This window comes from Capra hircus, chromosome 21 (assembly GCF_001704415.2).
Source record: "Capra hircus breed San Clemente chromosome 21, ASM170441v1, whole genome shotgun sequence".
Taxonomy (NCBI): domain Eukaryota; kingdom Metazoa; phylum Chordata; class Mammalia; order Artiodactyla; family Bovidae; genus Capra; species Capra hircus.
In genome coordinates, this window is record NC_030828.1 from 34103526 (window position 1) to 34128708 (window position 25183).

General features: G+C 57.2%; 1 protein-coding gene across 2 annotated transcripts; it reads right to left on the reverse strand.

Moving 5' to 3' along the window:
- Positions 249-25183, reverse strand: LOXL1 (lysyl oxidase like 1). Of its 2 annotated transcripts, XM_018066409.1 has the most exons (8): positions 17882-18031; positions 10719-10866; positions 9204-9312; positions 5948-6085; positions 5348-5504; positions 4651-4746; positions 2740-2855; positions 249-585 (listed from the first exon to the last, which is right to left on the reverse strand). In XM_018066409.1, exons 2-8 carry the CDS (start codon positions 10843-10845, stop codon positions 579-581), a joined length of 750 nt encoding a protein of 249 aa, XP_017921898.1. In that variant the 5' UTR covers positions 10846-10866; positions 17882-18031; the 3' UTR covers positions 249-578. The 2 variants fall into 2 exon arrangements, with proteins under 2 accessions (XP_017921898.1, XP_017921896.1); XM_018066407.1 differs by lacking the exons at positions 10719-10866; positions 17882-18031 and adding an exon at positions 23663-25183.

Below are 25183 nucleotides of genomic sequence, written 5' to 3' on the forward strand. Positions count from 1 at the left end.
ATGAGATGCGGGGGGGGTCCCCTCCCCCAGTGTGTCATGGGCCTCTCCCCACGCAGAGGGCTTGGCGCCGAGAGAGACCCTATGGGGCTTCCACCGGGCCCTCGAGGCCCTCTCGGTCAAGCTGTGGTCCTGACAGGGTGGTGGCTGCCTTTCCAGATTCTGCTGTGAAGGATGGATCCCAAGCATGTCCCCCGAGCCCAACCTAGCTCTGGTCATCCCGGCCGGCAGGCCACATGCAGAAACCCACGGAGTAGAAAACCCTTGTTTTATTCAGCCCAGGCCTGGGCAATCTTACTCTGTGGTATGGCCAAAATATAAAAAATAAAAACCAACAACCAACAAAATAACGTGGTAGGGGAGAGTTAAGTACACAGTGGGGCCTGGCATCCGGAGTCCCTGTGGTTTCGGCCCCCGTTCGCTCCCTGAGGCGGGCAGGGAAGGATGCTCCCGCGCGTCCAGCTGCCCCTGCCTGTGAGTGGGGCCTGGGCCCCTCGGGCCGGGCTCGTCCTGGTGGGAGGCTGCCTGGGACCTGCTTTGGAAGGTGGGGAGGTGGGCCGGCTGTATACACCTCCCTGGGATCAGGATCTAAGGAAAGAAAGAGAGCAGGTCAGTGGCAGGCTGAGGGGCAGGGAGTCAGCCAGGCCCCCACCACCTCCCCAGCTGAGCGCTTCCCCTCCACTCCCCTCAGTCACTGGGGCTCAGGGAAAGGGGCCTTGCACCCCCCAGCTCTAAGAAGAGGGGTTTCATGGGCTCCCACCCAGGGCGTGGTCACATGCTGCCCCCTGCCCTGAGCTCCAGATTGTTTTCTAGGCCATTAGCTACTGTCTGGAAATACTTTCTTACTTCTTCTAACTCAGTACTTTTGGGGAAAAAAAAAGCCTCCTTTTTCCTCTTCAGAAACATGATTGAAACCCACAGGCGTCAGTCCCATGGCCTTTCTGGGAAGGCTCCGTCCAGCTTCCTGCGCGCTGGCCCAGCCGCCTGCCTGCGGTCAGGGTCGCAGAGACGCGCTAATGAGACCTGAGCCTCTCCAAGCACTTATGTAAAGGGCTCGGAAGGAAGGGCCTCGGCATTCCCGGCGCCCGCAGGCCCCGGGGGGGGGGGGGGGGGGGGGGGGGGAGGGGGGGGAGGGGGGGCGGGGCTGGCGAGGGTGTGGGGCAGCGGCTCTGTCCACCCCGCTGAGGGGCCTAGCTCACGGTGCCTCCCAGAAAACAGGGGGCTGTTTGGATGCTCCCTCCCCAGCAGGAGCGACAAGAGGGCGTGTGGGCTCCCTGCCTCCCTTGCTCCCCGCTCAGCCCCCTTTCCTCCTGTAAGGCTCCTGCCTTCCTCCCGCCCGCCCCTGCTACTCCTTCCCTCAACTGCTTCCCAGAAAACCTCTACTGTTCAGGTGACCCCTGGACTTTCAATGGCTGAAAGAGACAAGCCCTGAGGAGCAAGAAGGTGCTGGAAACCCAGGCCTGCCAAAGGGCTAGGTTGCCAGGGATGGGGCAGGAGTCAGTCGTTCCCAGGTCACTCCATGACCTGGATAATTCTGATCTAATCCCATTAATGAGGAACAGAATCTCTGAACTGAACCAGAGGCTACTGTTCCCACAGTGTGGTGGGGGGCTGTGAACAGTTAGCTTAGTGGCAGCAGCCAAGGGTGAAGGGGCTACCTGCAAGCACACACGGAGCGCTCACATACCAAGCCCTGACCCTGGTCACACGCTGAGCCTTAATCCTGGTCACACACTGAGCCCTAATCCTAGTCACACTCTGAGCCCTGACCCTGGTGACAGGCTAAGCCTCTCATATCTGTGAACCATTAATAAGCAGGCATGTTCGGGGAAAAATGCTTTTCTGGGTCTTAGAATCCCTGCCAGTTGTCCCCTAGCTGATGGACTACAGCTCTAGAAGACTATCCTTTTTTTCTTTATTTTTTAAATGGAAGAGAGTTGCTTTGACCTGATCTAGCATTTAAAATTCACACACACAAAAAAATAAAATAAAATAAAATAAAATAAAATTCACACAGAGTGCAACTGCATTTCTTAATGAGTTTGTAAGCAGGCAGTCCCTCCGCAAAGTACTTCACGTGAGGAATCAGGAGAGAGGCTGAGGACAGCCAGCCCGGGCAGCTGAGGAGCCATGTGCCAAAGGCCCGGGCGCAGAGTTTATCAGCTCCCTCCACAAGGGGGCCCAGGGGCTGATGACCAATTAGAAGTGACTCTAGCTAGAATCCCTTCTAATCTGGGACTGCTTCATTCAATCCACTTTACAGGGACCCTAAGGCTCACACAGCTGCCATTCACTGAGCACCAGTGTAAGGGTTCTGGAACAGGCAGAGGCAGCTGTCAGGCCTTTCAATCCGCCTCACAAGCCTGCGTGGGAAGTGTTGAAGAGAAAAGGTCAGACAGGTGAGGTGAGCTGCCTGAGGTCAGAGTGAGGGGGTCACAGAGCAAGGCCTGCAGAGCCCTGCACCTCCTCGATGGCCCCTGCCAGTCTCCAGTTGAGAGCTGGGGGGGCCACGCCCCAGATCAGCGCCCACAGCCCGAGTGCCACCCCCATCCTGAGCACTGGGCTTGGGGTGGGCACAGACGAGCCTCCTCCTGCCCAGCCTGTGGGCTGGTCCAGCTGCAGCCGTGCGTGGCCATCAAGGTGACCCACAGGCAGGTATCCTCTGTGTTTCAGGAGCAGGCCCTGCTTGCTCCTCGAGTAGGAGAGGGGCTGGGGCAGGGAGTGGGGTGGCCGAACACTTACTGGACAATTTTGCAGTTTGTTGTAGAAACGTAGCGACCTGTATAGTGGATGTTGCATCTCACTACATTGTTGGTGAAGTCAGACTCCAAAACGATGTACTTTGGGTTCACATGCACCTGAAGAAGGAAGGGAACAGATGGAAAGGGATCTGATCAGGGGGCTGTGCTTCATTTGGTCGCCAAGGAAGGTGGAGAGGCAGACGGGGAGACACAGAGGGGACGAGAGAGAGGGAGACAAGGAGATGGAGACGCCATGCCAGAGCAAGAGACGCACTGATACAGAGGCGGGAGAAGAGGCCGAGACACAGAGAGAGGAAGGGGAAGCCAGCACACAGGCAAAGAGAGCATCATCAGATCACCCTTCTGGGAAGACAGGAGGCTTCCTCAGTCAGAGCTCAGGACAGGGGGCCCGGCACAGGGCGTTCAGAGGCACTGCCCCAGGGAACCCAGCAGTGAGTGAGGGGCTGGGCAGGGATCCCATGCCTGGTCTCCCTGACTATGAAGCCCGCAGCCTTTCACCACGCGTGCCCATCTAGATGATCCGCTGATGGCCTATCTGATGCCAGGTGGCATCTCCTGGCCTGGAGCCCCAGGTAGCTGACACTCAACTGAGATGATGACCCAAGCATAACCTGGCGGAAGAGGAGCTGTTGGGACACGAGGAAGTCTTTAAAATGCTGGACTGACAGGGGAGGGCTTCACTGGGTTAGGCCACACCCAGCCTCTGCTGCAGCGCATTTGAGAAGAGATGCAGTGGTGGCATCCCTAAGTCACATTTCTTAGAGGCAGGAACTGGGCATTACAGGTCTTGAGTCCTTGGAACCCAGAACTCAGAAGGGCTTTTGTGTGAGTTTGTTGAGTGGATGAATGAGGGAAGAAAAAAGATACCCTGAACAATGCTGGCCCCTAGGTAAGGCTGAGCAGAGGCCTCACCAAGCCCAGTGAGAGGTGCTCAGGACAGGGCTGCAACCAACAGCTTCTGGGTTGCTGGGTTCTGAACGCAGCTGCCTAGCAGCCCATCTTTGTGCAGATTAAAGCTGCTTTCCAGGCCTACCTTCTCTGCTCTTCTTTTACTCCAGAGTAGAGAAGAGCCCAAGGAGCCCAGTAGAGTGAGCCCTACCCTGGCTTTGCACCTGCAAGAAAGAGGCTAAGATTTGGCTTCCCCAGGTGAGGCTGTGATGACCTGGCCCCTGCCCAGCCTGCATGGAGGCACCATGCTGGGTTCTGTGCCCCTGATGTCCTTTTCTACTTGTGCCCCCAACCAAGGGACACTGGGGTGATCGGATGTGGAGGAGGGGTTCAGGCCAGAGGGGATAAAGCCCTTGGCTTTACGAGGGGTCCCGTGAGGAGCTGTGTCTCAGGGAAGGGCAGTGTCCTCTCCCAGATGGCACAGTGCCTGCCCTGCCCACAGACAGGGGGATGGCCTACGTGGCTCTCCAAGTCCTCTGTCACTTGGGAAGAGAGTCCCCCCTCCTCCAGCATTACCACGCCTGGGCTGCAGCTTTCTTGGCGTTTTTTATGGGAAGAGGCTGTGTCTGCCCGAGACTAAGACCGTCAGATGTGAAGTGCAGACCTCAGGGGACATCATTAGTTGCAGAGCAACAGGACTGTGAAGGAGGAGCCTTAGCCTGGAGATACTGGCCTCCCCTTTCCCCTGCACCCTGGGTTCCAGCTTCAAATACTGCTTCCCAAACGGACTTAACTCTTTCATTTCTGTTCACTTGACCCAGAATCCACCCAGTCTCCTAGACCCACCTCAGGTCCCCTCCTGCAGGAAGTCTACCGTGATTGCCACATTTAGAGTGCTCGTGACTGCCTGTGAGATCTAACACCCAGAGGGTGTACACCAGAATGTGCAGCTTACGTCAGGGGTGAGGACATCGGGCTGGAGGAGTGCCTCCAGGGGCCCTACCTTGAGGATGTAGTTCCCGGGCTGCACATCGGTGATGTCAATCCACTGGCAGTCGATGTCTGCGTTGTACGTGTCATAGCAGCCTGGGCTCAGGCCCTAGGAGAGGGGACAGGGGCAGAGGTTGGGGTGCTGTGCACTCCTCAGAGAGCCACCCCATGCCCACTTCAGCAGCCTGGGCCTCCTTCCTCTGTGCTTTGTCCTGACCCTGCCCTCCCTCCCCCCAGGAGCTGCTCAGCATGGCTCTGCCCTGTACTAGACTCACTGGGCAGATGGACCAGAGCAATAAGAGATGTAATTAGCCAGAAGGAGGGGTGAAATGAAGCTGGGGGGATGCCTAAGAGAGGTGCATGGATGAATGGACAGAGAGAGATAGGCAGGATAGATGGACACTCTCTGGACAGAAAGATGGATTTGGGGGCCCAGCTAGGCAAATGGAACATAAAGCCATCCGGACTTCCTTGGAATGTTCCTTTTCCTTCCATAAGCAGACACCCCTGGAAATGGAGGTGCAGGGTAGGCCCCGAGGAGCCCTGTCGTGGCCTCAGGACTGGTGAGAAGACCTGCATTCTGGAGAAGCCGAGTGGCCAGGAACCTTGGCACTAGCCCGTCTTCAGGGTGACCCAGCCTCCCATCTCCAGGCAGCTCTGCCCCGTCCTCCGGAGCCCGGCCCTACCTCTCCAGCCCGACCTGACCTGACCTGGGTGTGAGAGGTGCAGGCATAGCGCTTGAGGTTGCCGAAGTCACAGGTGCTGTCCTCCAGGCAGAAGCTGGCCTTGTGGCCCTCGGCCACTTTCTTGCCTGTGGCTGTGTCTAGCAGGTCGTAGTGGCTGAATTCGTCCATGCTGTGGTAGTGCCTGGGGCGGGAGAGGAAGCGGGAGAGGAGGGCCTAGTCGGCCCTGCGCACTCCCCTCCCGAGATGGCCCAGGTGACCCTGCCTCCTGACCAGCCTGGGCTCCTGGGCCCCTGTGTCCCACAGGCAGCATCTCTGGTGTCCCCACCAAGCCAGGCACCCCGGGAGGGCACCTCCTCAGGGCCCCTCACTCCTCCCTGGGCTCCTACCTAAACTGCCCTCCCTTGGGCGATGCCCTGCATTCTAGACACTTCCATCTCCTATCCAGACCGATCTTTCTATGTCCCATCTTCCAGCCCAGCTTTTGCTAAGGCTCCGCTGAAAAGTCCTTGCCCCAGTGATGGATTCTTGGCAGAAAACACCTCACGGGGCCCTCCCCCCAGCTCCGCCCTTGCCAGGGTGCTCGCGGGGCGCAGGGTCCGGGCCCAGATGGGGGCGGCCACTCACTGGTGGCAGCTGTGCCACTCCCAGGCGTGCCGTGGCCGGTTCGGGAGGAAGTCCGCTGTGCCCTGGTTCTTCACACGCTGGGGGAAACGCAGCAGCACCCGCACGTCGTAGTCGGTGGCCTCGGGGGCATAGGCTGTGCTGTGGGGACAGGTGGGGAGATCAGAGGGGGCTTAGGTACCAGCAAGAGACACCCCGCGCGGGCCGTCTTGTCCCTCAAGGTTCTCACAGCCGAGCCCTGTGTTGCAGCCAAGGCTCAGGCCTCCACTCCTCTCTGCTGGCCGCCCCCTCCCCTCTGCCATGTGGCTGGAAGCTGCTGGTGGGGATGCTCTACAGCAGGGCCTGATAATGACCCTCTGAGGACCCCTGATGCCTGCTTATGACTCTCAGTTGGGGACAGTCCCTGAGAGTGGTGGCTCAGATGGTAAAGAATCTGCCTGTAATACTGGAGACCTGGGTTTGATCCCTGGGTTGGGAAGATGCCCTGGAGAAGGGAATGGCTACCCACTCCAGTATTCTTGCCCGGAGAATCCCATGGACAGAGGAGGCTGGTGGGTTACAGTCTAAGGGGTCACAAAGAGTAAGACACAACGGAGCGTGGGGGCATATCAAAATCTTTGGAGGGCTTTTTAAAAAACAGCCTTGTCCAAGAGATTCTGACTTCCCCCCTCCCCCTACACCCTGGGTTCTAGCTTCAAATACTGTTTCGCAAACAGACTTAACTCTTTCACTGATCTGTCCTTTTGTCTGTTCTGTTCGCTTGACCCAGAACCCAACCAGCCTCTTAGCTGCAACTCAGGTCCCCTCCTCCAGGAAGCCTGCTGGGATTGCCCCACTTAGAGGGATCTTGACTGCCTGGGAGCTCTAACAGCACTGCCTCCAACAAGCCCTGATACCACACACACCCCAAGCTGGGCCTGTGTGAGTAGGCCACCTCTCCCTGCTCGTGCGGCTTCAGGGCCGGCTACCTGACGTGTTTCGCTGGGGAAGCACTGGTTGCAAACTGCCTGCTCACAATTCACTTGCTGTCCCCCGGTTGCCAACTGAGATGGGCCTTGTGGGGAGGGAAGGGAGAAGAGAGAAAATTGGGGGGCGGCAGTGAGGGGACACATGTCCACACGCCCCATAGGTAGGAAAAAGGGCTGACTGCAGGCATCCCCCCTTCAGCTGACTGCGGACAGCTGTCTTGGCCAGCCTCAGGGGCACTTCCCTAGCAATCATTAAAGGTTGGGCCCTGAGGCCAGAGGCAGGAGGTGGCCAGCCATGGGGATTAGCTCTCTGTGAGAAGATGTCTGGACACCAGGCGCTGCAGGCTTCTGTCTGCCAGGATGTGAGTCCCTTGGCCTTGTCTGAGGGAGGCTTGGAATTTGTCTCTGTCTGCGCTGGAACAGAACATCCTCCTTCCCTCTGTTCAGCTAAATCCTGCCCTTCTGTTGGGCTCGGCACACCGTGGGAACCCATTAGGGTCTGGGTTCTAGGCCCAGCTTGGCCACAAGCCCGCGGTGAGCCTTGGAGTGAATCCCTTCCTTCGTCTGAGGCCCGCCTGCCGTCTGTGGGCTGGCACCGGTCTGCGGCCGCACTTTCGGCCATCTCCGCGGGCCCCTGCCGCTCCAGGGCGCTGGTCCTGCTGCATTTTCTAGGTCTGTATCCCACGCCCAGCCTCCGTGGACGCCTCAGCCCCTGCCAGCCGCCCCCTCCTCTGGCCTCGTGCAGCTCCAGCCTGCCAACCACCACTTCCAGCTCTCCTCCACTCCCTGTTGCTTGGGTGTGGGTGAGCAGCTACCTTCTCCCGCTAGATCAAAAGAGCCCTCAAACGGAGCCCCGGCTGCCTCCTCCCCATGCCCCCTGGGGGCCCAGGTGTGGGCACACGGGATGTTCCACGAAGATGGAGTAACAGTTTGGTTTTGACTCAGACTCTTCAAAACTCAGCCTCAGTGGACAGCCATGGAGACCGAGCTCCTGTTCTCTGAAGGCGCTGCAGTTAGAGCAGTACTCTGATGCTCTGTTCCCAGGCACGAGACCTGAGTGGGCAAGCCCATTGAGGGGACTCACATGTGGTCCCTGGACCTCTGCCAGCTCTCACACTGTCTGTGGCCATTCTGTAAGGAGATAAGGAACTTCCACCAACACGTAAATCAGCTGCATCACCGATCACACTGGTTCAGCTGATACTTCTTTTTTTGAAGCAAGACTTTCTCAATGAAGGAAGTGGTGAATCAAGTGAGTCACTGGGAGCACCCTCATCTTGTCACAGACAGATAACGGCCTGTGGTCGGCTGCTCTGAATGGCAGTGAGTGAGAGGTTCCATCAGTGAGAAGATGCTGAGATCCCTAAGTGCTTTCCAGAGACTCAAAAGTGAAAGGAGAGTTCAACTGCTTTAAAAAAGCAAATAATTAAGGTGCTTTCAACATAGCACCTTATGCTTTCATAATAGGTGCTTTCAACATAGAGGGATGTAAACAAAATAAGTAAGTCAATGTAATCTTTAACTAGCTGTTTTAGCATGGGGAGATGTCCTCAATGCATACATATTTGACCAGAACATTCGCCGTCAAACTGAGAAGCAAGCTCTGCAAGAGGCAGAATCACCCAGGTGTAATGGAGAGTCGGCTGTACTCACCTCCTGGGTTCAAGTAAACTGATGACCTTTCGCTCTCTCGGGTGCAACACGCAACGGAGGCCTCACTGCCACCTGTGCCCTTGGCCCCTTCTGGCCAGCCTCCACCTGTCCTCTGTGGAGATGGCTCCATAATCCTGCCCTCTGTCCTGACGGCAGCTAGAACCCTCAGATCTGAGGGTTTCAGTTCCTCTCACTGCTCCTCAGTTACTGATGGGGCAACACAGACCCTTTGGGGTTGGTGTGAAGTTGCGTGCTAAATTGCTCAGTTGTGTCTGACTCTGCAACCCCATGGACTGTAGCCCACCGGGCTCCTCTGTCCAAGGGATTCTCCAGGCAAGAATATTGGAGTAAGTTGCCATTTCCTTCTCCAGGGGATCTTCCCCACCCAGGGACAGAACCCTTATCTCTTATGTCTCCTGCATTGGCAGGCAGGTTCTTTATCATTAGCGGGTGTGAAGATGAGATGTCATTAAGTTCCTGGCAGTGTGATGTATACCTAAAAGCTGGATCTCCCCATTCCCTTCCCCACCTGAAACCCTGGGGGCAGACAAGGCCCACCAATGAGAAGGCCAGGGTAGTGCAGCCTGCAGGCAGGTTCTGGGTGATTCCCAGCGACCGTCCACACTTCATCTCCTTACCTGGCCAGGCACTTTTCCTCCGCAGCACAGCGCAGGGAGTACAGGTGGGCTCTCTGGACATAAGTGGACGCTTGCACGTAGTTGGGGTCTGGGACCAAGTCAGGGAGACCTGGAGTGAGGAGTGGGAAAGAGAGAGAGGAGGGAGCAATAGCTTGGCATTGAGGAGGGTCAGGATTAAGTTTAAAGCCCAGAGACCTCCCCAACCCCAAATGTCCTTGGTCGTCCTCAGTTCTCTACACTGTCACCTCCTCCTGGAAGCCTCCCAATATGTATGTAAGCGAGATGTGTGACATGAACCATTCTCTCTAGGCTCAGGTGTGGGGTCAGGGAGGTCAGGGAGCAGGGGCTCACCTCTGGAACCCCGTGCTGTGGGGATCACTGAGCCTCCTGGGAGACTGGGGGGGATCTGGAGAAGCAGAGAAGCAGAGAAGACAAGAGAGTGCTCTTGACAGGGGGCGGAGCAAGAACAGGGGCCTGGGGGCAGGGCCGAGCGCGTCCTGGTGCAGACACTCCCGCTGGTATCCTTATTTCCCAGGGCACTCTCTGCTCGTCTCTCCCCTGCAGCTGGCATTCTTCGTGAACCGCCAAGAGCGAGCCCTAGGCTTCCAGCCCTCAGCGGGTACCAGAAGCTCCTGGGCAGAGCCAGGTGAATGGCGGTTGGCAGAAGTGAGGGTGGCCAGGAAGGGATGGGCTCACAGGAAAACACATCCCTGGAGCAGGCTGCTGACAGGGCAGGATTCTTGGGCGCCCAGCCCGCCTTGCTCAGGATTCCTTTCATCCTGTCATTGGCCCCCAGCGCGGACCGCACCTTCCCGTCTGCAGCCTCTGGCCTCCAGTCTGAGGAGGGCCTGGGGCCCAGTGCCCAGGGGAAGTCTGGAGTCTGGTCCAGTCCCCGGATCACTTGTTCCTCCGGTCAGGCTGCAGCCAAGGGTATGTCCATTCTGCTCCCCACCCCCACCCCCGTACATAACCTCATCCCAGTGAGTTATTAGGACTAAGCAGAAGCCGAACTCAGGTGTCCAGACCCTAGCCACACGGAATAAAGAAGGAAAGATCTTGATGTTGGGTGTGTGGAAGGTGTAGGGTGGGAGGTGGGCAGGGGGCCTCCAGAGCCCTGGGCTCCATCCCAGCTTAGCCACCAGCTTAAAGGGGAACGGACCTAGGTCTCCACGTCCCCTCCTCTCTCATGCTGCCGGGCTTTTGGCAAATAAATGATAAAATGAAGCTGTAAGTTCTTTTTAGCTTCTTTCAAGCCCTCTGTTTTTTTGGGGGCAGGCACAGTGAGGGGGCTAGAGTCATATAGACAGGCTTCTAGCCTCTTCTTGCTGCCAAAACCCTCGTCAGCTTGCAGGTCCAGAAGACAAGACAGAAGAGGGGGACGCTGGCTTCTGAGCCTTTCCCAGAGGTTTCTGCCTGCCTGTCACCCCTCACAAATACATCTCTGGGGCTCCCAGACCTTACCCCTGCCTGCCTAGGGGCCCAGGCCTCAGGCAGGAGCAGCCAGTGTGATCTCACCTGCTTGGAATGAAGAGGAAGCATGGAGCACAAGGGTGGGTGAGGATGAGGTGGCTCCTGGCTGATGGGGGCTGTCTTGGCCAGCCTCGGCCCCGTTACTCAAGCCCCTAGGAATGCTTGCAGTCATTTCCCCAGGGAGCGTCAGGCCCTGAAAGCAAGGGCCACCTCCGAATCAAGCTGTTTCTCACTCTCTGGTCCATAGAAGCTTGTGGGTGGGGGAGAGGGGGGTGAACGGCCAGGAATGGTTCCCTTCCCATTATCAAAGAGCCTTTCCCTCAGCAACATGTGGTGGTGGGTCAGCTGGGCCTGAAGCTGCATGAGACCTACATTTGGCACCAGGCAGCCTGCCACCCCCACCCCAGGCCCGGTTTCAATAAACACTGTACAGATGACTCTACAAAGCTTTCTGGCCCGACCCTTCCTCTCAGTCCAGGGAAGCTCGAAGAGCCAGCTAAGAGGCTGGGGGTACTCGGGGCTGGTGCACTCCTGGCCTCTGACTGCACCTTGACTCTGATCACATACTGAATTCTGATCCTGGCCACACACTGAACCTTGCTCCTGGTCCAAGGCTGAGCCAAAGAGGGACCTCAGGTTCAGGCGGGTGCCTCTTGTTCCAGGAAGGCTTCTCTGATTGGCAGTGACATTTCAAGCTGCTCACACTTCTGCCTCACTACTAGATTTCCTCATATGTACCCGTGTCTGCTCCCCTCCAGTCTGTACTCCCTGAGGGCAGGGCTCAGGCCCCACTCACCCCCTCAGCGAGCTTCAGGGCCGACTGTTAAGCTCTCTGTCAGGCCAGCTTCTTTGCCGATGGTGGCCTCACACGTTACTGTTCCACTCAACCAAGAGTGTGCTCCTCACCCTCCCTCAGGAAGCCACCGCACACGGTGGTGCTGGAGGGAAGGAGGCTCAGAGATGGCAATGAATTTGCCCACAGTCACACAGCAAGTCAAGGAAGCCCCAGGACGAGCTTCCAGGTCCCAACCTCTCCTTCTTTACATGTCATTTCTTCTTTTCATAAAAATGATTTTTTTAAAGTTATAATTTACACTGAGTCAAATGCACAGATTTTGGGCATACAGTTTGACAAGCTTTGACAAATGTACACAGGGTGTTAGAGCCACCACAATCATGCTATGGTCTGTTTCCATCATTCCTGAAAGTTCCTCCCTGGCCCTTCTCAGTAAATCTCCCCTCCCTCCTCCCCAGGTAACCACTGATCTGCTTTTTAATCACTTTAGATCGGTTATGCCGTTTCTCGAACTTAAATGAAATCACCCTGGTCATTATTTTATGTTCTTTGTTCTGCATCTCTGACCAGCACAGGGGTCCTGTGACTCCCCACCTTCACTGCCGTGGGGGAAGCAACAGGAAAAGACAGAGTCTAGGCTGGGTCCCCTCAACCCCCCTTAAAATCCCCACTGAGGTCTCTGGGAACAGCAGGCCCCCTCCCGCAGCTGGTATGTTTTCCCAGGGAGGAACAATGCCTCCTTCTCTGCTGCTCTCCCAGGAGGCATTCCATCAGCAGCCAGGCCTGCAGGCTTGGGCTCTCAGCCTCTCCACAGGGGCCTGGGTGTGTGGGTGGGCTGTGTGATGCTGGAAGGGGGTTGAAGGAAGGCTTGAGTGGGCACTTGCGGATGTAGGGGTTGGGGTACCGGTTTGTTACCTCTGGCTGTGGGGGTACATCCAGGCCCTCCAGACAGAGTGGTCAATGTTGGTTAAAGTTCACTTCCAACAAGACCTGTGTCCACCTCTCTTCCCCACCATCCCAAGAAATGTGCATTTTAAAAGGAAGATCCTGGTCATCAGGTCATCAGAAGGCAGGGAGAACCATCAGTCATGGGATGTAATTTTGTGTTGGGGGGCCGGGGCTGGGATCTCTTATGCAGGATGTATGGAGTCAGCCAGCTTGTGGACCTCGCACTGGAGACATTATAAAGTAGTGTAGTGGGAAGTTTTTCTGGAGACACTTGTTTTTATAAATGCAGAGAACTTTTATAAACTTTTATAAAGGCAGAGAAATGAATTCTCATTTCAGAGCAACCACTATCACTGGTTTCTGGAAGGCCATTCTCATAATTAAGTTTTTTTAAACTTTCATCCTTACCCTGACCCTTAGACACGTCTTTGAACATCTGTGCCTCTGTATAAAATTGGAAGTGGGTATGTATCCGTGAGGTATATGAATGATATTGTCTTATGGGTCTCATTCCGTTTCTTGACTTCCGGTCAGTATTTTTTTTTTTTAATTTTTTATTTTTTTTAAATTTTAAAATCTTTAATTCTTACATGCGTTCCCAAACATGAACCCCCCTCCCACCTCCCTCCCCACAACATCTCTCTGGGTCATCCCCATGCACCAGCCCCAAGCAAGCTGCACCCTACGTCAGACATGGACTGGCGATTCAATTCTTACATGACAGTATACATGTTAGAATTCCCATTCTCCCAAATCATCCCACCCTCTCACTCTCCCTCTGAGTCCAAAAGTCCGGTATACACATCTGTGTCTTTTTTCCTGTCTTGCATACAGGGTCGTCATTGCCATCTTCCTAAAGATATGTCGAGTTCATTGGTTGTCATTGTGAGTATGATTCTACAGTTTATACCCTCCATGACCAACCTAGCCAGTCTCCTGGGGATGGGGTTGACTCCTCAAAGGCTGGGCGATGGGCTTGCTCAGGCTACCCAGGGAGTCCTGGTCACCTTCAGCGTCCTGCTGTCCTTGCACAGGAGGTAGGCAGGAGCCTGACTTCTTACCCTACTGTCACAGGCCTTCTGCGAGGCCCTGGGTGGGTCTGGCCCCTGTCTATGCCTCACTGCTTCCATTAACACAGACTGACTGTGCTCCACTTCACTCAGGGCCGGGAGCCTGGGGCTGACCCCCTGTGAACACGCTTCCCCAGAGACAGTGTGCTGGCCACAGGGGTTCAGGCTGCACTAGGGTTGGGAGGACACTGAGTCAGAGGGCGAGGGCCCTGGGGATGACTAAAGCTAGGCTGCTCGGCTGGGGAGGGGCTGGGTGTGAGTGAACCGGGTCCCAAGGCCATTCTGCAGGCAGCCTCTGGTCTGGAGGAAGTCCCTCAGCCTTGGGGGCCCTGTTGGACCCTCCAGGGCTGGGAGGACACGGAGCGGAGGGCCAAGCGCCAGCACTCGGCATTCCCACTCTGCCTCTGGGCTTCCTCTCCGTGGGACCCAGGGCCCCTGCACACTGCCTCCTGGGGGTCTGATGTCCTCCCGCCTCCCCTGGGCTGGGCCTGGAGCTGCCGGCTGGCCCCCACACCAGCCTGTGGAAAGCTGAGGACTGTCTTCCTGCTCCCTGGCAGGACTCAGCTGGGGCCTTCTGGTGGGACAGAGTCTAGCAGGCGATATCTGCCATCTCACCCCGTGCCTCATGTTCCAGGTCCTGCCCCTCTTTAGGCTCAGTTTTCCCACGTGGATGACGGGGAGATTACAGTAACCATCCCTTGAGAGCAGGTTTGATGGCTCCATAAACACTTGGAGATTAAAATATTTTTCAGGAGCTATTCAGGCCATTCCCCAGCTTTGGGCAAGAGCCCAGGACCTCTTACAACCTCTGCAGACGATACTCTAGCTGCCAGGAAATTCTCCCACCGTCTGACCTAAATCCTTCCTGCTTTAGGAGGAATCTGTTCCCTCCTGCTCAGTGGTTCCTGGCGGCTTCCCAGAGTGGAGGGTCTGAGGTTACATTCCCTCCGCGTGCCTACACCTCACCTGTTTTCCTCTTGGCTTCCTCTTTCCTGTGAGTTCCATAAACCTCGTCTCCTTTGAAATCCTTCTCCCCAGCCTCCTGCTCACATGAAGCAGCTGAAGGCAAACGGAATGCCAAAGAGCCCTAATCTCTCCAGCCTGGGGCTGGAGGATAAACAATGTCCAGCAGGAACCGGTCAGTGGGTTGTGAAATATGTAGAGAGAGGGATGTTTTGGCCCGAGCGGCCCGACTCCAGAGCAGCCCCTCAGTGGGGAGAGCAGGAAGCTCAGAGAGCATGGCCTGGAATAAGGATGGGCTGGGAGAGCCTCCGGGGTGGGAGCTGGCAGCTCTGGGTCCTAGGAAATGATCGTCTAATAATAAGGACATTAAACTGTCAGCGCCACACCTGGGTGACCAGCAGGCAGGCAAGGTTCTGCAGGATCCACTGTGGCCCACCACGAAGGGCAATACAGTCCAGGCAAAGGAGCTAGGATAGTCACTGAGCCTAGCCCAGAACCTTCCGTGGCTCCCCATCACCTACAGAAACAAGGTCAGATTTCTCAGGGTGGCGGCCAAGGCATTCTGTGGTCTGACCTTAACCTGGCCTTCCAGAGCTCTCAATCCTAAGGATCAGGAGGCAGCTCCTAGCACAGCTGACCTTTTTTGCCCCTGACCTCTGACCCCATAGCGCTCTTGCCCTGGAATTCTCGCTACACAGACACACACACACACACACCCTTATACGGGGTACAGTCCTGAGGCCCCAAAGCCGACCTCGCTAGCCCTCCTCTGCCCCGCCCAGTGCCCCTCCTTCCTCCTTTTTCCAGCTCCCATCTGCTGCCCCCACCAGACTGGGAGAGGCAGTCCAAGGGCAGCGATGGCCTCGATATTCTGGGTGACAGTTCCAGACTCAGAGGAGGGCAAGTGTGTTTGTTCAATTGAGCAAACTACCCAGAAGTAGCTGGGGCGGAGCTGGAGGAGGCCGCCAGGGGAGGTGAGCTACCTTCTGCCTCCTGCCACCTCCTCACACCCCTCGATCACGCCCACCCACCCCACCCACGGGCCCCCTCTTGCAGGCCCTGCCTAGTGCCCTGCCCCCACCTCTAGGAGGCTCTGTAGATCCCGTGGTCTCCTGGGTTCCCTTGCTGCCCCTCAGACCCTTCTCAGTGACCTGAACTTTTAATCTTTCTTACAAAACTGCCCATCTCAGCTTATGGTGACTTTACCCTTTCAGCCACACAGGACATAGCCCTTTCCTATCATGCCTGACACCTCTCTTTCTCTTACACCCCACAGCCAATTCATCAGGAAAAGCTCATCAGCTCTATCTCCAAAATATATCCTGAAACTGACTGCCCCCACCTCGTTGTTATCCCCCTGGCCCGGCTGCTGATATCTCAGCCTCGATCTCTGTACCAGCCTCCTCTCAGACTCCCCCTGTCTGCCTCCACACAGTCCATTCCCAGCACAGCAGAGAGAGACCCTGCTTAAATGTCACTGTAGTGGCTCCCCCATGAGTGGACCGTCAAAGTCCTCACAGTAGCCTACAGGACCTCCATGGTCTGGACCCCGTTACCTCTCTGACCTGTCTCCTGTAAGGCCCCCACACCCATGCCATGCTGCTCCAACCACGCTGGAACACACCTGACAGCTCAGGGAGTTCCTACCTCAGGGCCTTTGCACTGGTTGGCTCTTCGGTCTGGAATGCTGTACTGGCAGATGGCTGCATGGCTCACTTACTTGACTCCTTTAAGTCTTTGCTCAAACGTCACCTTCATGAAGCCCACTCTGACACCTTTGCAAGCTCTCCCAACACTTCAGAGCTCCCTGACTTCTCTCTGCTTTCTCCACAGTACTTACCACCTTCTATTATTTACATATCATGTTTACCCATGAAGATACAAGATCTACAAGGACAGGGATTTTGTCTCTTTTCTTAAACTCATGAATACCCAGCGCTAGAGCAGCACGGAGAAAGGCACTCCATAAAATATTTGTTGAATGGCTGCATTTCCTCATGAGATGGTATCTGCTCTCCTCAGCCAGCCTTCTGTGGTCTGGCCTTAACCTGGCCTTCCAGATTTCTTAACCCTAAGGAGCAGGAGGCAGCTCCTAGCACAACTGACCTTTTCTGCCACTGATCTCTGACCCCATAGTGCCCTTGCCCTGGAATTCCTTGCTATGCAGGCACACACACACACATACCCTTCACGGGGGTACAGTCTTAAGGTCCCAAGGCCTACCTTGTTATCCCTCCTCTGCCACTGCCCGGTGCCCCTCCCTCTTCCCTCTTCCCTCTTCCACCACCTGTCTGCCGCCACCCCGCTGGGGCCCAGGTCTGTGCACAGCGTGTTCTGAGAGCTGGCAAGTTGGCAAGAGAAGGAAGTAGACCTGGACCATGGCATCCTGCCTGCCAGGGCTCAGGCCCCAGCAAGAACAGGGATGGGTTCAGCATGCCCTTTAATTCCCTGTACCCCAGCTCAGGGCCTGGCACCTGCACGCCCTCGGCGAGCCTGAGGACAAACACCGGCATCCCACAAAGGGGCTGCTGGCACTGCCTATGGGAGCACAGCCTTCATTATCACGTAGAGGCTGGGACTGACTCCAAAAGCCCTTTCTTTTCAGAAAGGATTAGCTTTGGGGCTGGAAAACCATGGTTCCCATCGGCCCACGACAGGGAGGAAGGGCGGCTTGTCTCCTGAGACTCGGGTGGCTGACGCTCCTCAGGCCTTGAATTCCCCCCGAGCACCTTCCTGCTCTGGTGTCCTGACGCTCTCGCTCCGTTTTCAGGTGATGCCGAGATGCCCGGTTTCTGGGTGCCCGTCAGTAAGGGGGAGAGGGGCCCAGGTGCAGCCTGGCCCTGCACTCCCGAATCCAGACAGCAAGGCCCTCTGGCTCCAGCTGCCTGTGGGCAGGAGGCTGTTAGGTCAAGGCAGGGGAGGGACAGGAGCAGCCTCTCCTTCCGGCCTCCCTCCCTCCCGAGCGGGCTGCTGCTCCGCAGGAATGCCGGGCACAAAATTGGAAGCAGGTGTGGGCTGCTGGGGCCGACCAGCGGCTCCTCCCCCGCCCTTCCTCTCCTGCCTTTCCAGCCACTGCCCCGGGGAGTTTTCCATGTGTTCTTGGCTTGGACAGGAGTTGCGTGGACTTGGGCTGGGACTACTGGGGAGAAGTGCCCCTTCGGAGGTGAAATGCCCCTTCGGAGGGGGCATTGAGATGGGGGTACCTAAAGTGGGAGAGAGGAGGAGAGGGGGGCGAAAGGCCAGAACAGCCCCCTGTCCCCCCGCCCCAACCAAGTGCGGCAGTAGATTGGTACCTTTAAGGCCTGAAGCACCTTGCTGGGCCACCACCCCAACAGGCTCTGTGGGGCCTGTGAACTCAAGGCAAAAAAATCCAACTTTTTGTGTCTTAACGGGGTTTAGATCCGAGAGAAACAATGAAGGTGGAGACATACCCTTCCTTGAGGGGCAGGAGCAGAAGGGGAGGTTGAGGCTTGGTGAGGGGAGCCAGCCTGGATCTGAGCTTGGCTGCTGATGAATTCTGGGACCCTGGATGAGTTACCGAACTTCTCTAGCTTCAGCTGCCTCCTCTGTAAAATGGGGGTGATGATACCTCACAAGCTTGCCGGGAGGACTAAAGGAGGAAACAATAAAATGCTTGGGTAGTGTCTGGGGCATGGCATACTGTGCGCACTCAGTCGCTTCATTCATGTCTGACTCTTTTGTGACCCCATGGACTGTAGCCTGCCAGGCTCCTCTGTGCATGGGATTCTCCAGGCAAGAATACTGGACTGGGTTGCCATGCCCTCCTCCAGGGGATCTTCCCGACCAAGGGATCGAACCTGGGTCTCCTGCATTGCAGGAGGACTCTTTATTGTCCTAGCCACCAGGGAAGCCCTTGTTACATATTAAGGGTTCAGTAATATCAGTTGCAATTATAATTATTTAAAACGCTGTCTCTTTCTGCAGGGATAGTCCAGTTTGAGAGCAGGGGGAGGGGATGTGGCCCTCAACTGGCAGATATGAGAGGAGACAGGAAGTCTGCCTGCAAGGAGGCTGTCCCCGACACAACTTGTTTGTTCCGACACCAGTGACCTCTGATTGCCAAACAGGGGAGCAGCAAGAGGACCCAGGCCCCCCTGTCTCCATAGCTGTCTGACCCTTTACCCCAACTTCCTCGGCCTGAAACTCCATTTCTTTCTAAAGGAGCAACTTGGGACAACTACAGGGAAGGAAGGAGTGCTGAGCTGTGATTCTGCCTCCACCAGTCACCAGTTAAAGCAATCGTGGGCAAGTTCCTTAACCTCTGAGGGCCTCAGTTTCCTCATCTGCAAAATGGGAGTAATAGTAACAACAAGGGTTGTTATGAGGATTGTATGTGTGCTTAGCCGTGTCCTACTCTTTGCAACCCCGTGGACTGTAGCCCGCCAACCTCCTCTCCATGGAATTCTCCAGGCGAGAATACTGGAGTGAGTTGCCATTTCCTACGCCAGGGGATCTTCCTGACCCAGGGATGGAACCCACGTCTCTTAGGTCTCCTGCATTGGCAGGTGGATTCTTTACTACTAACTAGTGCCACCTGGGAAGCCCGTTATGAGGATTAAACGACTCTAACTGTAAATTTCCAAGAACAGTGTCAGGTGCTGTCCGTGTGCTTGTTAAATACTCTGGAGTCTGGAGTGGAAATGATAGGGCTTCGTGCTAACAACACACTGGGAAGGTGTTCTTTGCTTCTAAATCTGTGCACATTTTGTTTCATCTCACTTTGTCACAACCAGTGCTCACTGCCCAGAACACAGCAGGAGGCAAGTATCTGCTAAATGACCAAATGGAAGTGAGAGGTTAGCCTCCATACATGAACATTTAGGAAAAAAACAATGCATGGGGGTTAAGAACGCAGGGTGGGGAGTCATACAGACCCAAATTCTGGTTTCACTACTAACATGTCATGTGACAATCAGCAAGTGAACCCGCCACCTTATCTGTGAAATGAGATGGATTATCAGCATCTGGCTGGTGGGGTTGCTTTGGGAATAAAGAAAGATGATGTATAAATACAAAGTGTCCAACATATGCTAGCAGAATTATTCCCCCTGGAGGTGGCTGGGGTAACTGGGGCCTGGCTCACAGGTGGCTTGAGGGTGGGGTCCCCTCAGTGTCATGAAGACATGACAGGCTCAGTGTGAAGTCTTGGCTCCGCCGCATCCAGCTGTGAGACCTCCCTGGTCTCAATTTTCTCATCTGTACCACTGGCCTGTAATCCCCACCTCTCTAGGAGGCTGTGGGGTGAATGAAATTGCACATCGAGGCCACTAAGCTCAGCGGGTGCTCCTCTGCAAATGGTTGGAGTTGTGATCATCATTCCTGCCTGGGGGCTCCAACTCTGGATGTTTGCTGGGTGGAGTCCTGCTTTGTCTGCCCTTGCATCTATCTCCTTCAAGCCTTGTGGAGGTGGGTGCGTGACCTGAGTCAGGAAGGCAGGTCCTGGTGGGGAGAAGGGCAGGCAGCAGGGAGCCTAGGCCGCTCTCAGGGACTAAGGGGTCCTGTCTGGACTCTTGGGTGCAGGAGGCGGGATGGAGAGGAGAGGAGAGGACCCTAGAAACGCCTAGGCCTGCACCGTCCCCGGGGGCTGTGGAGGCCTGAGAGAAGGAGAAGCAGGGGATGGGAGGAGGTGCCTCAGGTTCTGGAGCAATAGGCTAAGGCATTTGCGATTTTGTCCTGAAGGCCTTGGGAGCCCCAGAACCTCGTTGAGCAGGAGAGTAATGTGATCAGCAATGCAAGGGTGTATCTGCCTCACATGTAGGATGGACTAAAAGAAACCAGGGAGGGGGCAGTCATAGCTCTAACTGGCTGTGTGAGATAGGGCTGGAAGAACTGTGTCAGGCACGGCTGGCACAGCCATCAGAGGTGCCCTGGGAGGATGTCCTCCAACTGGCTGTCCTCCCAGGGCGGCTGTTCCACCTTATTTTCACAGGGTGGCCAGAACCAGTGAAACAGGCCAGGGGTGTAAGGAGGAGCCCTGGGAGAAGAGGCACGGTTTTCCAGGGCCTGCACAAATATCACCAGATCAGAGGAGCTGAGGCTGTGGGGAGGCAGGAACAGGGACAAGGAGGCCAGGAGGAGAGAGCCTGGCCATGGGACAGGGAGGGGCACAGCTTAGGGGTCGCAGCGGGGCCTGGGAAGCAGGCACCTCCACCCCCAGGCCTCTGCCTGGATTTGCTGGGACAGTCAGGCCAGGTATGTGATCTGGGCCCTTTTCCTTGCCTTCCATCCAGTTACACGTTTCAGAGACAACGGTATTGCAGGAACCCTTGGGTCCCCCTCTCCAGGGTGGGAGGGAAGCGGGTTCAGGCACCCGAGGAAGAAACCAGGCTCCCGACAGGCGCTTGGAAACCGCCCAAACGTGGAGGCCGTGGGTGGTGCGCACATGTGTTTGGTATTGTGAAGACATGTCCACGCCCATACACACGCGGGCTGCCAGCGCCCAGCCTCAGACCCCTGGGTGTGCGGCCAGGAGGAATGAGGTCAGCCTCAGAGAATCCGCCCTGGACTCCCACACCAGGCCTGGGGGTCTGATCTCAAGCACAAAGCTTGGCCTTCCCCGAGCCGGGATTTTCCACGGTCCCAGCCTAGCAGGGTGGGAAGGGGAACAAATGATGGGGGAGAAGGTACTGCTCCCTCTCTGGCCTCTCTGTGAGCCCGGATTTAGCCTGCATTCCCCACCCACACACCATCCCCTCCAGGACTACTGAAGGGGCACCTGGAGGGTGCTAACAGCTTGCAGCAATACTTGGGCATCTACTCCTCCTAGAAGTCCTCCCTGTTTCCTAGTCCCTGACTGGGGAGGCCCCTCCTCTGGCTCCCCTACACCACCACCCTCTCCCCACCTGCCCAGTGCCTGCCCGATCACAGCCCTGAGATGCCCCCTCATCTATGCCTTCCTCAGGGCAGGGCCTGGATTCAGCTTGGCATCTTCTTCAGGGGAGAAATGTCTTTAATCTCAAATGAACACTGGGGCTCAGGGGCAATGGCCAGAGGCCCTCCAGAGCACCAAGCACCTCTACTCCAGACACGGCTTTGCCCTGGTCAGTCTCCCTCTGAACCTTAAGACCTGACAGGCCACAGAAGGGCCTTAGAAAAACCCACTGGCTCGGGGCACAGACGTTGAGTCCAAGGCCTGGCTCTGCCAGTACTGCTATTTGAGGCCTGGGTTTTCTCCTCCGCCCAGAGGTGGAGCGCTTCTGGCTGAGCCCCACTCCACAGTCTTGCATTCGAAGAAAATTCACCACAACAGTTTAGCCTATAGATAAAATGTGCTCTCCTCCACGGAGCTCTAGCAGGGGCTGATGCAGAGTGGTACCACACACCACTGCAGGGCTGCTGTGAGTCCTGCTGAGGATCAGATGCAGGTGAGGCTGCGAAATCCTTCATCACATCATAGAAGGGCCCTCACTCTAGCTCCTGTCTCGAGCTCCTGCAGATTCTCAAAGTGGGATTCAGCATTCCAAGTTGAAGGCTATGCTTTGAATGTGAGGGAGAGCTGGAGCTAAGTCGCTTTAGTCGTGTCTGACTCTCTGTGACGCTATGGGCTGTAGCCCACCAGGCTCTGTGTCCATGGGATTCTCCAGGCAAGAATGCTGGAGTGGGTTGCCATGCCCTCCTCCAGGGGACCTTCCCGACCCAAGGATTGAACCCGCATCTCTTACGTCTACTGCGTTGGCAGGCAGGTTCTTTACCACTAGCACCAACTGGGAAGCCGCTGAATGTGAGGGAGCGAGTACTACCGTTGGGGACACTTCCCTCCCCTAGCCTTGGGCTCCAGCAGCCCATAGAGAGACAGGAGTCCCCACTCCTGCAACCCAGCAGCAGCCTCTCACCCAAGGTCAGTATGGCTGGAGACAAGGATGCATCCCCATGTGGACAGAGGCTGAGGAACAAAGGCTGGAGGTGCAGTATCTGTGCCCCTGAGACCCTCAGTGCTTAGCCCTCACCTGGTGGGCCTGGCACAGCCACCCTGGTGTGGAGCAGAGAAGCAGGAGTAAAGATTCAGGAATATTAATTGCAACCTGAAAGAGGCAAGGCTGACGTGGAACGCACACACATTGGGTCTGAATGGAAAACCGTGACCAAAGCTGACTGTGGACTTGCAGAGACAGAAGCAGGAAAGGGAATTCTAGGAGGGCAGAGGTTAGGTCAAAGGCCGTTCAGCCCTGGCCAGACCACTCGTGGGCCCTCGCCAAGGTAGCCTGCCTTAGAACAGCATGTGTGGAGCTGCTCATCTGAAGAAGGCAGGCTGCCCCTTCCACTGTGCAGATAGCTTTTCCAAGACTAGGTCATATCTTCAACCTCCCCCTACCATCCCTGTCCACAACTGCCTCCAGGGATTCTTCCCAGCCTGGGTGTAAAACTTAAGAGGGCAGCTAAAATCTCAGTAAGTAAGGGAAGTAATATTTGAGGCAGTATTTTAAAAAATCAGCAGCACTGCAAAAAAAGAAATCTGATGAAGCAAATATCAAAATTTCAAATAAAGACAGATTGCTATTGCTAATTTTCAGTTTTTCCCTGGCTTGAATACAGTTTGGCATGGCACCATTACTCATTCTATTTCAACATTTAATATTTTGTTCATCTTTTTCTGGCATGATTTTTGATCTAAAAATGCACTGAAATATTACTTAAGTAGATTACTAAGTTTTCTGGCGCCCAGGCCAGTGCCTCACTTGCCTCCTTAGTCCAGGCCTGGCAGTGTCCCTCGAAGGAACCCCGGGAGGTCCAGTCTGCTCTCCTGTCAGGCCAGACTCTCTCTTCTAACCTCCTGTTCATTTACGCCAAGCTCACCTATGCCCAGTGATCGGGAACTTGTCACACCTCCGGAGGTGTCCCCGAGGCCTTTCTGACCCGGATGCTCCGTGTGTCACCCTGTGAGGCTGGCAGAGGGGCACCTCCAAGAGGGGAGGACATGCCCCAGTGGGAACGAGGGAGAGGTGGGGAGAGGGGCTCCTTTAAGTGTCCCCAGATGACCCAAGTGTCTCTTCCCAAAGCCTGTCCAGCCCCTCCATCCCCTATCCCCCAGGTCAGAGCCTTGGCCTGCCTGGCCAAATCCTGGCGCTATGGGGATGTGTGGACGGTGGCGAAGGCCTGGGAAGCACTGGGCCAGGGTGGGGGTCCTGACTTAGCAGGCGGGGGAGGCCTTCTGTAAAGGATGGACGAAGCGCCGGGCGCCGGGACGGACTCACCTCGACCGTTCTGGTTGGGCCGGTACACGCTGCCCACGCTCAGGCGGCCCTGCTGCGCGCCGTTGCGCTCGGAGCCCGGCGGGGGCGCGTCGGAGCTGCGCACCGGCAGGTAGGGAGGCTCCAGCACGCGGAAGGGGGGCTGCGGCTCCACGGCCCGCGGCGGGCTGTAGGCCTCGGGCGGCATGTTGCCGTAGGGTGGGTACCAGCCGAAGCGGGGGTCGCCGCCGCCGCCGCCGTACGTGCCGCCGCCCCCGCCGCCGTTGGGCTGCGCGGCGTCGGGGCCCGGGTCGGGGTAGGCCGGCTCGAGGCCCGCGGTGCCCTCGTGGTACAGGCTGTGCGAGTAGCGCCGGTCCAGGCCGTCGGCGGGCTGCGGCGCGTACGGCCTCTCCGGGGCGGCGGGATAGAAGCCCTGCGGCGGGTACTCGGGCTGCTCCTCGCCGCCGCCACCTCCGTACTCCTCGTAGCGCGCCCGCGGCTGGAAGGGGTAGACGACCCCCGCCGAGGCCACGGCCGCCGCGCCCAGGCCGCCGCCCGCGCTGCGGTAGTACACGTAGCCCTGGTCGTAGGTCCGCGTCGCGGGGTCGTACGTCTCGTACTGGCTGACGAAGGGCGCCTGCGGGTAGGGGAACTGCTGCTGCGGGAAGGAGGACGGCTGGCGGTAGGTGCTGGCGAAGGCAGAGGCCGAGGCCGAGACCGAGGAGGCGGAGCCCCCGTGCCGTTGCTGGGAGACGGAGGTGCGGGCCCGGGCCATGCCCGTGCTGTCCCCGACGGCCACCTCGCGCCAGTTGTCGGGCACCTGGCCGAAGCCGAAGGGGTGCCGCGCTTGACCGCGCACGGTGTCCGAGGCGACGCGCCCCGGCAGGGGCAGGGACGGGGCCTGCCGACGCCGGAGGCCCCCCTGGCTGCGCCGCGGAGGGGCCTGGGGCGCGCCCGCCAGCAGCACCCGGGAATTAGCCTCGGAGCCCTGAGGCCCCGGCGGCACGTACTCCGCGCCTGAGTTGAGCAGGCTGTACACCTGCCCGTTGTTCTCCCACTGGATCAGCTGCCGCCAGCGTCCCGGGTCCGAGCCCTGCCCTGGCGGCGCCTGCTGCCCGCGCACCAGGACGCAGACGCAGGCGCCCCACACCAGCTGCCAGCCGGTTAGGGCCAGAGCCATGGTGGCCCCTCTGCGGAGGCCCGGTTGACCGAGAGGCTCTCAGGAGTGGTCCCCCGTGCGTGCTTCTCTTCCCACGGCCTCGAGGACAGGACGGCTCCTTGCCCGCCCCAGCTCTAGCTTTGTCCATCCTGGCCTTGTCCCGAGCGGGACGGCTCCTCCGATGACAGCATTTCGAGGCCAAGGGGGTCAGGGCAGGGCAGGGGCGGTGCCCAGGGCTGCACGAGGCTCTCGGTAGGGCACCGGGCAGGCAGGGCCGCCTGGGGGCCTTACATGGCCAGCCCGGCTGTGGCTGGCCGCGCTGGGCTGGCGCTTTCCCACTCTGAATGAATAAGCAACAGGCTGGGAGCTTCGGGAGGTTTTTCGGG